Source organism: Equus przewalskii, chromosome 9, assembly GCF_037783145.1.
Source record: "Equus przewalskii isolate Varuska chromosome 9, EquPr2, whole genome shotgun sequence".
Lineage (NCBI taxonomy): Eukaryota > Metazoa > Chordata > Mammalia > Perissodactyla > Equidae > Equus > Equus przewalskii.
Window position 1 is genome coordinate 17,277,442 of NC_091839.1, and position 14,927 is coordinate 17,292,368.

General features: G+C 56.6%; 1 protein-coding gene across 1 annotated transcript; it reads left to right on the forward strand.

The window, feature by feature from the left end:
* Nucleotides 1–5,227: 5,227 nt before the first annotated feature.
* Nucleotides 5,228–12,819, forward strand: SELENOW (selenoprotein W). The gene is made up of 6 exons (XM_008544221.2): nt 5,228–7,994; nt 9,490–9,514; nt 9,608–9,661; nt 9,838–9,912; nt 10,020–10,118; nt 12,424–12,819. The coding sequence occupies exons 1-5, from the start codon at nt 7,774–7,776 to the stop codon at nt 10,098–10,100; spliced, it is 456 nt and encodes a 151-aa protein (XP_008542443.2). The 5' UTR covers nt 5,228–7,773; the 3' UTR covers nt 10,101–10,118; nt 12,424–12,819.
* Nucleotides 12,820–14,927: the final 2,108 nt, after the last annotated feature.

A 14,927-nucleotide genomic window follows, 5' to 3' on the forward strand; every position in this document is an offset into this window, starting at 1 on the left:
ATTTACTGAAGAGACTTTCCTTTCTCCATTGTATGTTCTTGGCTCCTTTGTCAAATATTAGCTGTCCATAAATGCGTAGTTTTATTTCTAGGCTCTCAGTTCTGTTGCATTGTTCTGTGTGTCTGTTTTTGTGCCAGCACCGTGCTGTTTTGGTTACTATGGCTTTGTAGTATGGTTTGAATTCAAGGAGGGTGTTACCTCCCACTTTGTTCTTTCTTCTCAGGAGTCCTTTGGCTATTCAGGCTCTTTTGTTCTTCCATATAAATTTTAGAATTCTCTGCTCTATTTCTGTGAAGAATGTCATTGGGATTGCACTGAGTCTGTAGATTGCTTTAGGTAATTGGACATCTTTAACTATGTTTATTCTTCCAATCCATGTGCATGGAATATCTTTCCATTTCTTTGTCTTCTTTGATTTTTTTTTTTTTGAGAGGAAGATTGGTCCTGAGCTAACATCCATGCCAATCTTCCTCTATTTTGTATGTGGGATGCTGCCACAGCATGGCTTGATGAACGGTGTGCAGGTCCGCGCCCGGGATCTGAACTCACGAACCCTGGGCCAGTGAAGCAGAGCGTGCTAAGTTAACCACTATACCACCGGGCTGGCCCCTCTTCTTTGATTTTTTTTTTTTTGAAGAAGATTAGCCCTGAGCTAACTGCTGCCAATCCTCCCCTTTTGCTGAGGAAGACTGGCCCTGAGCTAACATCCGTGCCCATCTTCCTCTACTTTATATGTGGGACGCCACCACAGCATGGCTTGACAAGAGGTGCCATGTCCGCACCCGGGATCCGAACTGGCGAACCCTGGGCCGCCAAAGTGGAACGTGCGCACTTAACCGCTGCGCCACCGGGCCGGCCCCCTTCTTTGACTTTTAAATATTAAGTCTTGGTTTGCTGACGTGGGGCTTGGCACAGTGACTCCTTTGGGGCCTGCTGTCTCCTTTTTAACACCAGCAGTGAAAGCGCGGCAATGTGTGTGCAATATTTCTGCCCAGGGAAGCCCATTAGAGAGTCAGGACCCTAGGTGTTTTGGGGGGCTGGTCACATGGGCCCCCTCTGCCTAGCAGGTACCCAAATGCCAGACTTCCGCAAGAAAACAGTGTCAGCAGCCTAAACCATATCGTTTTGCACAAACAGCCCAGGCACAATGCCACTCTCATCATTTTGAGAAAGTTTTCTAACAGTGGAGAGAAGTGTTTACCAGCCCGTTTCCCAGATGCAAAGTGAGGGCCAACCTTGCAAGCAGGCCTTTCTAAGGCGACCAGGCCCCAGACCCCCTACGTTAGCTATGTTCTGCACAACAGACTTTGCTCCTCTCCCACACCTGCAGGCTGAATCTCTACGTCTCAAAGAGGCCATGCTGGCCCGTGTCCGAGTGGTTAAGTTCTCGCCCTCTGCTTTGGCGGCCCAGGGTTTCACTGGTTTGGATCCTGGGCGTGGACACGGCATCGCTCATCAGGCCACGCTGAGGCGGCGTCCCACATGCCACAACTAGAAGGACCCACAACTAGGATCTAAAACTATGTGTGGGGCTTTGGGGAGAAAAAAAAAAAGAGGAAGATTGGCAACAGATGTTAGCTCAGGGCCCATCTTCCTCACCAAAAAGCATACCTTAAAAAAAAAATGAGGGCATATGGCAGTGATTGGTTTGAAGATAAGAAGCAACATAATGAAAAGCAAATGTAAGATCCAAAGGAACAGGTAAAACCATAAAACCTCCGTAAGACACTGTTGCAAAAATGAAAAGGCAAGCCACAGACGGGGAAAATATTTGCAAAACGTTTATCTGACAAAGGACTTGTCTCTAGAAATATAAGGAACTCTTATAACTGTCGATGCAAATCACCCATAGTCAATCTATAAATCAAAATGGGGGTGAGTTTATTCTGAGCCAGGTCCAAAGAAGGAAGGGTGCCAAAGAGGCGGGGTGTTCAGAGTACGTATATACCGTCTTGGAACAAAGAGCACATGTCACCTATGACAGGAATATCTCTTTTGCTACTGTCGTGAGATGCTTTGCTGGCACAGCAGGTCGGTGGTCACCTGGCGAGCACAGCAGGTCAGTAATTAATCCTTAGTTTCCAGGAAGAGACGCTTGTGATTAAAGAAACGCCGATATGGGGGGAAGTCACATCCCCATCTTTACGGGCATCGTTCTTGTCTTTGGGACGCTGTAAATGTTTAAAGCAGATGTACGAGGCATGCTCAACAGGCCACCTCAGGCCCTTTTGGGAAAACAAGGTGAGGCTGAATTACTTTTAAATCAAAGGCCTTCCTCATATACTCCAATATATCCTATGGCCGTTCACTTATTTATCACAGCTTAATAATAAGGCAAACAACCCAATAAAAAACGGGTGAAAGATTTGAATAAATAGACATGTCATCAGAGAAGATATATGATGACAAATAAGGGCATGAAAAGATGCCTAACCTCCTTCATCTTTAGGGAAATCCAAATCAAAATGAGATACTGCCCCAGGCCCATCAGAATGGCGAAATTAGAAAGACTGACCACACCAAGTGCTGGCGAGGATACGGGGCAACTGGAAGTCTCCTACCCTCCTGGTGGGAATGTAAAGTGGTACAACCCCTCTGGACAACAGTTTGGTGTTTTCTTAAAAAGTTAACTGTACACTTACCCTATGATCCAGTCGTTCCACACCCAGGTGTTTACCCAGGAGGAAGGGAAGCTTATGGCCATGCAAAGATCTGTGCAGGAAGGTACGTTGCAGCTTTGGCTGTGAAAGGTTGTGAAAAGAGCTCCTGGAGCTCAGGGGCAGGGTCCTGACGGGCGCTGCTCCACCTGCCATAAGCTCGGGCCCTGTGATGTCCGCAGGGCCCAGTGGCCAGCCCGCTGGGGGAGGGTGAGGCTCTGCACGGCCGCCCAGGGAGGTCTGGCTCCCGGGACCTCCCCTCCCGCAGGCCCTGAGTCAGCAGCCGCAACAAAGGCAGAGTGTGGGGAGGACGAGGGGGTGACCCAGCCAGCACAGGCCCCGAGATCACATCCACAGTGGGGGTCTCTCCCCCGCCTGGGCTCACGCACCTCGGCTCCCTTCGCCGCCCCTGGCCTCTGGCTCCCTAGTGTGCAGCACCTTGGGGCTGCTGGCGAAGACGCAGGTGGGGTGCAGCACGGCGCCCTGCTTGGCCTGTGTGTGGAAAATCTGCAGAGACCAGAGGCGGGCGCGGGTCACAGAGCCCCTTGGACTGCTCTTCCCACTGCCCGCAACGCTTCTCCTCCACTCTCTGGGCCAGGGTCCCCCGGTATGTCTCAACTCAGAAATCCCCTCCTCCAGGAAGCCCTCCGTGCCCCCCTCCCAGGCTGGTCAGGAGCCCCCACTGAGCTCCTTCCACCCCACTCCCCCACCCCGGGTTCCTCCACTCTGTGTCTTCTTTATTTGGTGATGGCACAGATCAGGGCCTCAGGGTACGTTTGTTGAATGAATGAAGGAAGGCAGGCAGGAATAGATGCTACACTAAGGAGTTTGGACCTTGTCTAGAGGGCACTGGGGGACCATGGAGGGGAGTGACAAGGTCAGGTCCGGACACGCTCCAGGTGCCCCCTCAAGCTGGGGCCTCTGAACACACTGGGCCCGTGAATGTGGAGACGGGCTGCTCCCCAGTCAGGCCTGGGCTGTCTGCGGAGGGCTCAGGGTCCTCCCTGGGGTGGGGTGGGGGCGCAAGGAGGAGCCACAGCCTCAGGGAGGCCCTGATCCCAGCAGAATGATAGCCAGCTGGGGCGGCCCCCCGGCCTCACCTGCACCCAGGCGTTGAAGACATTGAAGAGCATGGAGGGGTCGCCCTGGCTGCTCCCAGGGGCCCCAGCTTGGACACGGAGCCCTGGGCAGCATCTTCCCCGGGGCAGGGACCAGGCAGAGGCTGGGCCTCCTGGCCTCTCAGAAGTTGCTCGTGCTCTGTGCTAAGTTGCATGACCTCAAGCGAGTGCCTCACTTTACCCCTCTGGAAAATGGGACAAGCACAGCTCCTGCCTCTTGGGGCCCAAAGTAGGTGCGACGTAGGTGCTGGCTGCTTTTATTAATAACACAGCTGCCTTCCCTGCCCTATTTCCACACTCCCGTCTCCCTCCTGGCCTCATTTTCGTCCCAGCACTCGCTAGGCCCTCATGGGATGCCTGTTCACTTCCGTTGCCTGTGTCCACTTCCCGGCTATAATGTGGGCCCCGGGAGGCGGGCACCCCTGTCTGTTCGCCGCAGGTCCCCCGGGCCTGGCCATGGGCCACTGTGAGGCTGGGAGTGGGAGAGTCAGCGTGTGTGTAGCTGGGCTGCAGCGTGTCTGTCCGGGTGTGTCTCTGTGGCGTGGTGCGGCTCTGTGCGTGTCGTGTGCTGTGATGTCCAGATGCATCCAAGCCAGAGTGTGTGTGGGAGTGTGGCCGGGCTAGGCTGTTAGTTAATGTTGTTGTTGTTGTGTGTGTGTGTGTGTGTGTGTGTGGCTGCACCGTTGTGTGCCAACGTCTGCCTCCCACTGCAGCAATGGGGTCGTATGGTCTCGCTGTGTGCCTCATCCCTGGCATGACGGGGTGTGCTGTTGTTACCGTCTTATTGTGCGGCTTTGTCTCTTGGGGGCGGGTGGAGTTGTGCGCTGCCGAGTGTGTACGTGTGCCACAGTGGGCATGACTGCTCGTGTCTGTGTGCGTGGCTGTGCCGCTGTGTGTTCCCGCCCATGACCGTATCCAAGTGCGTGCTTGGTATGTCCTTGCGCGTCCCCGTGAGCTGGATCTCAGGGTGCGCTGTCGTGCCTCCGGCTGGATACGTGTGTGTTGTGTTGTTGTGTGGTGGGGGGGCAGCTGGGTGTCCCACCATGTGGCCAGCTAGAGGTGGCTGCCGTGCTGTGTTGTGCGTTTGCAGCTGTGTCGTCGTGACACTGGTTGGGTGTGGGCTGGGCTGTCGTACGTGAAGAGCCTGGTGTGCTTTCGTGTTGTTGATGGCAGAACGGAGGTGTGCGCTGTTGTGTTGCGTCTCTGGCTGGGTTGTGGTTTGTGTGGACGTGCAATTGCGTAGCCAGATAACGGTGAGCGCTGTGTGTTTCCATGCTTCTGTGTGTGTGTGTGTGTGTGTGTGTGTGTGTGAGAGAGAGGGAGAGCAAGGGATGGATTCCCAGCCTGAGAGTCATTGCTCATCCCTCCGGCCTCCCCCACTTCTGGACAAGAGACCCCTTTGTTCCCAGTGGCAGAAGGGGGGTGTCCTCCCTCTCGAGGCCCTGGCAAGGTCTCAGCTCTGAGCCTCATCAACACAACATCCTCTGAGCTTCTGCCCTGTGCCCGGCCACCTGCTGGGGGTCGTGGTGCTGGGGGCGTCGGCCGGGGCACCAGACCTCTGACAACCTGAGTGGTCGGGACAGCGATGGGTGAGCCCCGAGGGGACTCTGGCCCAACCCGAGTGGCTCGAGAGGCCTTCTTTGAGGACGGTATTCTTACAAGATAATTTTGGGGAAATCGTGACTTATCCGGATCTAAAAGTGACCGCGTGTTATTTGACTTAACCTGGGTGAAAGGTTACAGTCAGCTCACAGGAGAATCGAAGAACAGAGTCGTGGGTCAGGAATATTGGAACGAACAGGAAACAGAGGCAAAACATTTGGGAGGGTTCCTCTCATCTGAATGGTTGTGGCCCCCCCAAATCCAGATGTTGAAATCTTAGCCCCCAAAGGAGATGGTATTAGCAGGGGGGCCCTGGGAGGTGCTTAAGTTTAGAGGATGGAGTCTTCGAGAAGGGGATTAGTGCCTTATAAAGGATGGTTCAGAGAGACTCCAGCCCCTTCCATCAGGAGGATACAGTGAGAAGGGGCCGGCTATGAACCCAGGAGAGGTCCTCACCCGACCACGCTGGCACCTCCATCTTGGACTCCCAGCCTCCCGGACTGTGAGCCATGAATTTCTGTTGTTTACAGGCACCCAATCTGTGGGGTTTTGTTTCAGCAGCCGGAACAGACGCAGACGGGGGCAGAGAGTGGTCCCCCTTCCAGACAGCATTCATTCGTGTGTCTGTAGAAAAGAATTATTTCGCGTTGCCATCACCTACCTACAATCTACGGAGTTGCAAGATGGATCCTATAGAATTGGATAATTCTGAATGATGGTGTTCTGGGTTGAATTGTGTCCCACCCCAAATTAATATGTTCAAGTCCTGACCCCCAGTATCTGAGAAGACAGGCTCATTAGGAAATAGGGTCGTTGCAGATGAAATCAGCTGAGAGGGGACCCTACTGGAATAGGGTGGGCCGTGTTCCAACATGATTAGTGTCCTCATAAAACGGGGAAATTTGCACACAGACACTCACGCTGGGAGAGTGCTGTGTGAAGATGAAGGCAGAGATCGAGGTGATGCATTTAGGAGCCAAGGAACGCCAAAGATGGCCAGCAAACCACCAGCAGCTGAGAGAGACGCCCAGAACGGACTCTTTCCTGCAGCCCGGGAAGGAACCAGCTCTGCTGACTCCTTGATCTCGGATTTCTGGCCCCTAGAACCGTGAGAGAAATTTCTGCGGTTTAAGCCACTCAGTTTACGGTGCTTTGTGACAACGGCCCTAGCCAACTAATACAGATACAACACGGAGAAGGCAGAGTTTCCCACCGAAGCACAAAATTTTCCCTACAATACGTTGGAGCTGATTCTTGGAGGAAGAGCAGGAATCAGGCAGCAGGAGAGCGTCGAGACAGCATGTGCAAAGGTCCAGAGGTAGAAAGTGGGTGGGGTCGGTGATGAGATTGTTCGGCAAGGGCACCGAGAGAACGGGCAAGCAGGGAGGGACCAGGCTGGGGCAGAGGATGCTAAGGTTTGGATTTTTGCTCGGGGGAGCTCTGTAAACCCCTGAAAGGGACCTCTATTTATGGGGCATTGACTGCCCCCAGCCCCTCAGTGCTCTACATACAGGCTCATTACACCCTCCCGAGACTCCTGGGGGTCAGAAGCCACACAGCCAGCCACAGAGGTGGAGCGGGCCTTGAACCTCGTCCGCCACCTGCGCTGAGGGATCCCGCAGGTGAGGACCAAGGAGGTGAAGACAGAGGCCGGGGAAGGGAAACTTCCGGGCAGAGTTCATCTTCACTGAGCTGACTGCTGTGCCAGACGCTGTTCTCGTTCTTTCCACGTGTACGAGCTCATTTCGCGCTCACATCAGCCTCCCAGGGAAGCACTATTTTCACGTCGCTTCATATCCTTGCCACCACCGACCCAATCGCTCCCACGAAAGAAGGGGCTTTGTTTATTTTTTCATCAATAAATGCGGGGAACTACCGCAGCGGGGGGGGGGGGGGGGGGGCGCAGTGTATTCCCTGAAGGCCATGCGGCCCTAAGCCCCTGACTCAGCAGCCAGCTTCCAGCACTTTCCAAGAACCGCTTCTCTGGGAGGCGCAAAGGAGGGACCGCAAAGGCGATCAGGCGGCGCCCGGATCCAGCTGCCAGGCCTTAAGAAGGCAGCTGGGGTCCCTGGAGCGCTACCGGCGACCTCAGCTCCATGCACCAGCCCGTGCGCACTCCGCATCCTTTCCAACGCGCCCCTCCCGCACTCTCCGGGGAGGAGAGGGGCTCAGGGTCGCCCCCTCCCGGCCCCGCTGTAAACCCACCCCCGACGCCTGCAATTCCGTTTCCACCCTGGAACCGCGGGCCCTGAGCCCCGCCCCACGAGGCCATACCATTCGTGCCCGGAGGGGGATCCGGGCGGGGGCGCGCAGGGGCTTCCCCCGGGGACTCCCTCCGCCGGGGGGCTCCCCGGACCCACTGGGGCAGAGGACGGCGGTTTGCATGATGGGCTCAGATGGCGGGCCGCAGGGCCCCTCTTCCCCCGCTGTGGGCCTTTCTCTCCTCCATCCCACCCCCGACGTTGGTTCGCGCCCCGGATGCCCAGGAATGGACTTTGCGCGGACGTTCGCCCCGGGCGCAGACCTCGCGCGTCCCCGCCGGAGGTCGGTCGTCGTCCGCGCTGTGGGCGTCGTCGCGATCCCGAACCATGGCGCTCGCCGTCCGAGTCGTTTATTGGTGAGCACCACGGCCGGAGACCCCCGCCCCCCGCCCCGCGCCCGGACCGTCCCCACCCTCCGTCCCCACGGAGCTGGGCGCCGGGGTGTCCGGGGCAGGACCCGTGGGCGTCCCTCCACGGGGAAGGCGATCCCCTGTGGCTGGGGTGGCGTGAGGAGGGGCGAAGAGTAGAGGCCGGGGACCCCCCTCCCCAGTTTGTGACACCCCAGAAGTCTCCGATTACTGGAAAAAGGAGATCTGAGACACATGGGTGTCCATTTGGGACCCCCGACTCCGGTGCTCCGTTTGGGCGGCGGATGGGGGTCGGTTTGGTGATGAGAGAGGGCCCTCTGTGGGCCCTTAGGTTTCCCCTCCCCCAGGATCGTGAACAGTCACGGGGTGGGGACAGCGAGGCGAGGACGTTCGAGAACGTTCCGGCGTGTGTTTTGGAAAGGACTTGGGCGAATACAATGGGTGCCCCTAGCGACTAGCCATCCTCCCTTTTTGGCCTCAGTTTCCCCATCTGTAGAGGGAGAGAGAGAGATCTTAATAGTTACCGCGAATGGAGTGCTGTGTGTCGCTACTAAACGTGTTTGATCGAATTAATTCCCCGGCTGGGGTCAAAGCTGCAACAAAGCAGGGAATTTTTTTTTTTTTTTTCTGTTTTGCTGACCGCTCGGTTCCTCTGGCACCCGGGGCTCTGCTGGCCTGTTGGCGCCTGATAAATACACGTTCGGGGAATTTCTCCTCCCAGAAACCCTTCCAGGGAGGGTAATTTTTGCTCCACCCACCGGATGAGGAATCTGAGGCCCAGGGTGGGGCGGGGGCGCGTCAGGAGCTTGAGGTCCACACTGCAGGTGGCAGGGGTGACTCGACCCCGGGTCTGCTGTCTGTGGTGTCGGGCAGTGCCCCCGGGGCGAAAGCAGAAGGTGGAGTGACATTGGGTGGCCCCCCCAGGCCCGGGCGCCAGACTCCATCCCGAAATAGCCCCGCGTGGGGGTTGGGGAGGTGTTTGGACTCCATCCTCTGGACCAAGAGGCCTTGGGAGTCCGGGAGCAATGGTTTCCCTCGGAGTCTGCCCCTGCGAGTCTGCCCCTGCGGGTGCGGGTGCGGGTGGGTGGGCCCCGGGGAGTGGGTGAGGCTGCCATTCCTGCAGTTCTTGTCCTAACCCAGTGTCTGTTTCCCTCTGTCTCTCCTTCCCCCACCTGTCTCATGCTCGTGGGCTCTCCTTGTCGCCCCCCGTTGTCTGCGTGCGCCCCCTCACCATCTCGTCTCCCTTGCTCTGTGCCGGTGTCTGCCTCCTTCCTGGGTTCCTGTCTCCCCATCTCTGTGCGGCTCCCCAACCATCTGTGTGTCGGTTCTCTCCTCTCTCTCTCTCTCGCGTATTTCTCCCCTCGGTTTTGTCGTGTGTGCCCCTCTTGATCTCTTCCGGGCCCCCCTACACCCCCCGCCTGGTCTCTCCCCTCCTCTCCCCGGATGCCACCTGTCTCCACTCTCTTGGACTCTCTCCCACCAGTGGCGCTTGAGGCTACAAGCCCAAGGTAAGCGCAGAGGCTGCCCCGGGGGGTGTCGGAGGAGGAGGGCTAGCCCGGGAGGCCCCTGTTGACCCCTGTGGTGATCTCCACCCCTTTCAGTATCTTGCCCTCAAGAAGAAGCTGGAAGATGAGTTCCCCGGACGCCTGGACATCGTGAGTCTTGGGGACGGGGGAAGGAATGGGTCGCCTCGTGCATCCCTCAGCCCCGGATGGCAGGGGGTGGTGGTTTGGGTCAGCCTCACCCTTCCCTCATGTTCTCCATTCCCTGGGTGGGGGCGGTGTCCCCAAGAGGGCATCTGAGCCCCTTCAGTATCTCTCTCTCCCCACAGTGTGGCGAGGGGACCCCCCAGGTCACCGGCTTCTTTGAAGTGATGGTGGCAGGGAAGTTGGTTCACTCCAAGAAGGTATGTCTGTCTGTCCATCCCGCCTCGTCCTGGAGCTGGAGAGGGCTTGGGGCTGGCACTGGTGTCTTGGTGCCGGCTCACCACTTCCTTCTTCCTCCTGTCCCCAGGGAGGCGATGGCTACGTGGACACGGAGGTCAAGTTCCTGAAGCTGGTGGCCGCCATCAAGGCTGCCTTGGCTCAGGGCTGACGTGCCCGGAAGGCAGAGGTGAGGGGGCCCCCACTCTTAAACACGGGACCCTCCCTGGTTCCTGCAGGTGACTCCTGGTTCCCAATGTACTGAGAACCTAAGTAGTTTCCAGCCCATCACATTCCAGAACAAGTAGCAGTTTCCATATGACTCTGAGGATCGTCAGCCCCTTCTGAGCCTGAGTTCCAATTTTCAAGCCAATGAGCCAAACCCACCCTTTTCTAGAAATGGGCACCGGTTACCAGCCCGGTGCAGACCAAGTGCTAGGTCCTGACCTGGAGAACCCGGAAGCGCTTTCTGCCCTCTGATCGTGAGTGTCCGTTCCCAGCCCCCACGGGGTCCAGAACTGAGCACCCCATTCCAGTGAACCGTGGACCCGGGTACCTGTCCCCAGCGTGCTTTGCACCCAAAAGCTGGTTCTCAGACGCTTTAAAACTCAAGTTCCATTTCTTTGGGTCCTTTATGAGAGCAGAGCGAGGTCACCTGCAGGGTGAATTTGGACTTGCAAATTTGAAGTAACGCAGGACAAAAATACAAATGCCTTGCCTCACGTGCCGATCTGAAACGAAGTGAGTCTTCCCGAATTAAAAAAAAAACGAAATCAAGAATTGCATAATCTCAGAGCTGCAAGAGCTGAATAAAAGGCGGACTGTGCTGCAAGGGGCATGGGCTGCCACCCCGCTGCGATTTGAATTGTTAGTATTTTTTTTGGTTCCGCAAAGCCCCCGTACGTAGTTGTACATGTTCGCTGTGAATCGTTCTGGTTCTTCTGTGGGAGCCGCCGCCACAGCGTGGCAACTGATAGACGGGTGGTGTGGTTCCGAGATGAGAAGCAAACCGGGCCGCTGAAGCCATGAGCCCCAAACTTTAAGCGCTAGGCCGTCACGGCTGGCTCTGCAATTTTATTTATTTATTTATTTTTTGTGAGGAAGATTGGCCCTGAGCTAACTGCTGCCAATCCTCCTCTTTTTGCTGAGGAAGACTGGCCCTGAGCTAACATCCATGCCCATCTTCCTCTACTTTATATGTGGGATGTCTGCCACAGCATGGCATGCCAAGCAGTACATAGGTCTGCACCTGAGATCCAAACTGGCGAACCCCGGGCCGCCGAAGTGGAACGTGCGAACTTAACCGCTGCGCCACCAGGCCAGCCCCTGGCTCCGAATTCTTGAAGACTAAACCAAAGCATGTGCCCTCTGTCAGCCCCACCGTTGGCCACTTTGAAACTGTCGGTAGCACAGAAGCATCTCCTTAATTGAGCACGAGCCTTACTTGGGTTCCAGAGAGAGCCGTCCGGGGACCATTTCATCCATCACAAGCAAAAATGAGATTTATATAAGAGAAAGGAGGGGGCATGTGTGTTTTGTGAGTGCAACTTCAGGAGGCCCCCAAACCCCCCTGCCCCCCGGCTCAGTGATTTGCTGGGAGGACCCTCAGGACTCAGCGAAGCTGTTCTCCCCGTGGGTACGGTTTATCGCAGCGAAAGGGCAGAGGTCAGAGTCCGCAAAGGGAGGAGGCAGCTGGGGCTGCGGCCTGGAGACCAGGCGCCCCCTCCCGGTTGTGTCTCCCCACGGAGTTGTGCAGACAGGTGCTTAATTCTCCCAGCAGTGATGTGTGAACACGTGAACAGAGTGTCGCCAGCCTGGGAAGCTGCTGTCTCGGGTTTTCAGTGGGGCTCGTCACAGAGGCGTGGCTGACCTCCCTGGAGATAAGAGCGGCGGCCACGTGGCCCAAGGCCCCACTGTCAGTCACACTGTTAGCACAGAGTATCCGGTGTGGGGGTGGCCCCAGGTGGACCGAGACGCTCTTAGCAGGCAGGCCATGCCCAGGGCTTAGGGTTACTCCAGGAGCTGGGCAAGGGCACCCTGGGTCCGGGCAGGCTCCGTCCTCTTATGCACAGTAGGTGCTCACCGTTTGGTGACCAGCAGAGAGGTCTGTGTGGGGCGCTCTGAGCTGGAGTGGGCTGACCGGGGCATCAGAGAAACCAGTTTCACCTGTCGTCGGCTTCTGTGGGGGTCAGTTCCCCGTGGGCCAGATGCGTCAGGCTCTCTGTAAGATCTGCTGGTGGCTGCCCATCAGCCCTCGGTCTGCCTCGTTTTTCTCATCAGAGTTTCTCACGACAGACTGGACAGGGAACCAAGCCTTAGCCCACCCGCCTTGCTTGGTTACACTTCTCCTGCACAGGTGCCCTATTTTCCTTGTGCCTCAGTTTCTCCCCGGGACGGCATTTCCCCTGCTCGCTCTGATCCCTTTCTTTATCACAGGAGCCCTCCCAGCCTCTCTCCATCCAAGCTGACCCCTCTCCCACCTCTTGTCTCTGCAGTCCAGCGGCCTTGGCCCGGCCCCCTCGGCACCTGCTTCATGACAGGAAGGGCTGAAATGTCCCCAGGACGCCTGGTCCTTCCCTGAGGTTCTCGCGGACGCCGAGCGGGGCAGAGATTGACGCCCCTGGGCTTTGCCTGTGTGTGTGTGTGAGTGTGTGCGCCTGTCCCCGGGAGTCTGGCTTTGCACACTGGTCCTGCTCCTTCCTCTCCCCGACCCTTCCCCGTCCCCTGCCTCCCCCGGGTGTCCCTGTCCTCCGTCTGGTGTGTGGGATGGTCCCGCTCCAGGCCCCCTTCTCAAGGGGGAGCTGAGAGAGGGACCCGGATGAGTGGGTCTCAGAATTCAGAACGTTTGCAACGGTTTGTGATTCAGTAAACATCAGGTGACTTGAACAAAACGCGCCTGTGTCTGCGTGCGTCCCTTTCCCCTGGAACAACCTCGTGGGTCCCCAGTCCAGGAAATGAGCCACAAGGTCTGGTGCCCCGCATGCTGCGCGCTTGCTAATAAATGAGTGTTTATGGCAGCTCTGAGCTTCCGAAGACGGGCAAACACGCAGGGGAGATGGACTCCAGCTCTTTTGTTCAGATGAGTCTTGCCCTGGCCCCACGTTCACCGACACTGGGCGGCCTTATCTTCAGGGACAGTCACATTCTGATTCCTGGGGGCCAGGGGTTCCACATAGGAACTTGAGGGGGGCACATCATTGAGCCCAGAAGGACACCACCCCCATGGAGGGCTGGCTCTACACCCCTCCCCCTGCATGCAGGTGGGCTGTCATCTCCCCAGCGAAACGGGGCAGACGTGGTGCCATGATGGGTCCCAGGCTGGAGGGGGGGTGAGCCACACAGCTCCCTGGGCTTCCCAGCGCTCTTGTCGCATGAGCCCCCCCAGGACCACCAGGCTCAGTTGAGAAGCACACGGTTCTCAAGGCGACAGAAGCACCATAGAGCGCTTTTCAAGCCTTTGCGCACGTCACCCCTCACGTTCCATCGGCTGTAAAAGCTGGTCACACGGTGAACCCAAAGTCGAGGGGTCGTGGGCTGGGCTAACGTCGTCCCCATCTTTGGTGGGAGGTGTTGCAAAGCCTCATGGGAGGGGTGAGGCGTGGGGACCTTTAATGGGGTCAGCGGCAGGGCCTGGGTGGTCTGACCTCGGGTCTCTGACCCAAGTCTTGTCCTGCTGAAGATTTTCTTGAATTCTTCCGGTTTCCTCATTTGTAACAGATCTGGAAGGCAGTTTTAACAAGGGTCGTTCCACTGGCTATATGTTAGATATAAACATTTTTAATTTTTATTAATTTTTTATGAGGAAGATTAGCCCTGAGTTAACTGCTGCCAATTCTCCTCTTTTTGCTGAGGAAGACTGGCCCTGAGCTCACATCCGTGCCCATCTTCCTCTACTTTATATGTGGGATGCCTGCCACAGCATGGCGTGCCAAGTGGTGCCGTGTCCGCACCTGGGATCCAAACCGGCGAACCCCGGGCCGGCCCCTATATTAACATTATTAATGTAGACAGAGCTGTAACTGTCACTCAGGGTTGAATTTCTAGTGCTCAGCGGGCCGGGGCCCAGGTGGTCTCCAGACAGCGCCTGGAGCTTCCCGTGCCCGTCGCTGCTGTGGGCCTGCAGGGTGAAGTGGTCCCTGATTCCTGTGTTCACGAAAAAACCCTGAGGCTGATGGAGGAAGGGGCTGGAAGGGTGGTGTGGTGGATTGCGTTTTTAGCCCCAGTGTTTCACCCCTTCACCCGTCTATGCCGTCCCCCCTTTTCAGTCCACCCACTGGAGGTGAGCAGCACCCCTCACCTCCTCACTTCGGGTGTGACCGCGTGGCCAATCGAATGAGGCAGAGTCACAGAGCACCGGTCCTGAGCCCGCGCCGCACGAGGCTCATGTTTCTGCCTGCGGGGGGACACTGGGAAGGGACTAGAAGCCTCACGGGCCCACTTAGTAATATTTCCTGTGACAAGACCACGAGAGCTACGGGGGGCTGGCCACCTCTGTCCTGCTCGGTACCAAAAAACCAGCCCATTTATTTTTTGAGAACTCCACTTTGACGTTTCACTATCCTGACTTATTCTGCATGATGTGGGCCGTGCTGATGTGGGTGAATCAGTGGGGTTTAGGAAGCTACCTTTCTGACCCATTTTATGACGGGCCGGTCCTGGTAGGCATTAATAAATGAGAAAGAGATCTTTCAGAAGTGCTTTCACGGAGGGCCATTTATAACTTACATGCATCTACTTGTCCTGAAAAAGTTGATTGAAATCACTAAAACATAAAATGTCACTTGTACAAAATGCACCAGAATATTTATAAAAGGCCCCCCAAACAGGAGGATGACATTATCTTTGCTGGGACACCTCTTACCCTCGTTGTGGGCTAACAAACTGGGACCTCTACCAATCCTGCTAGAAAAACTCCGGGAAAGATTGGAGCCAATGGACCAGCCCTAGTGACGCCCCAGTTCCCCACTCTGATAGTCTGGGCCCCACCATTGGGTGGCGT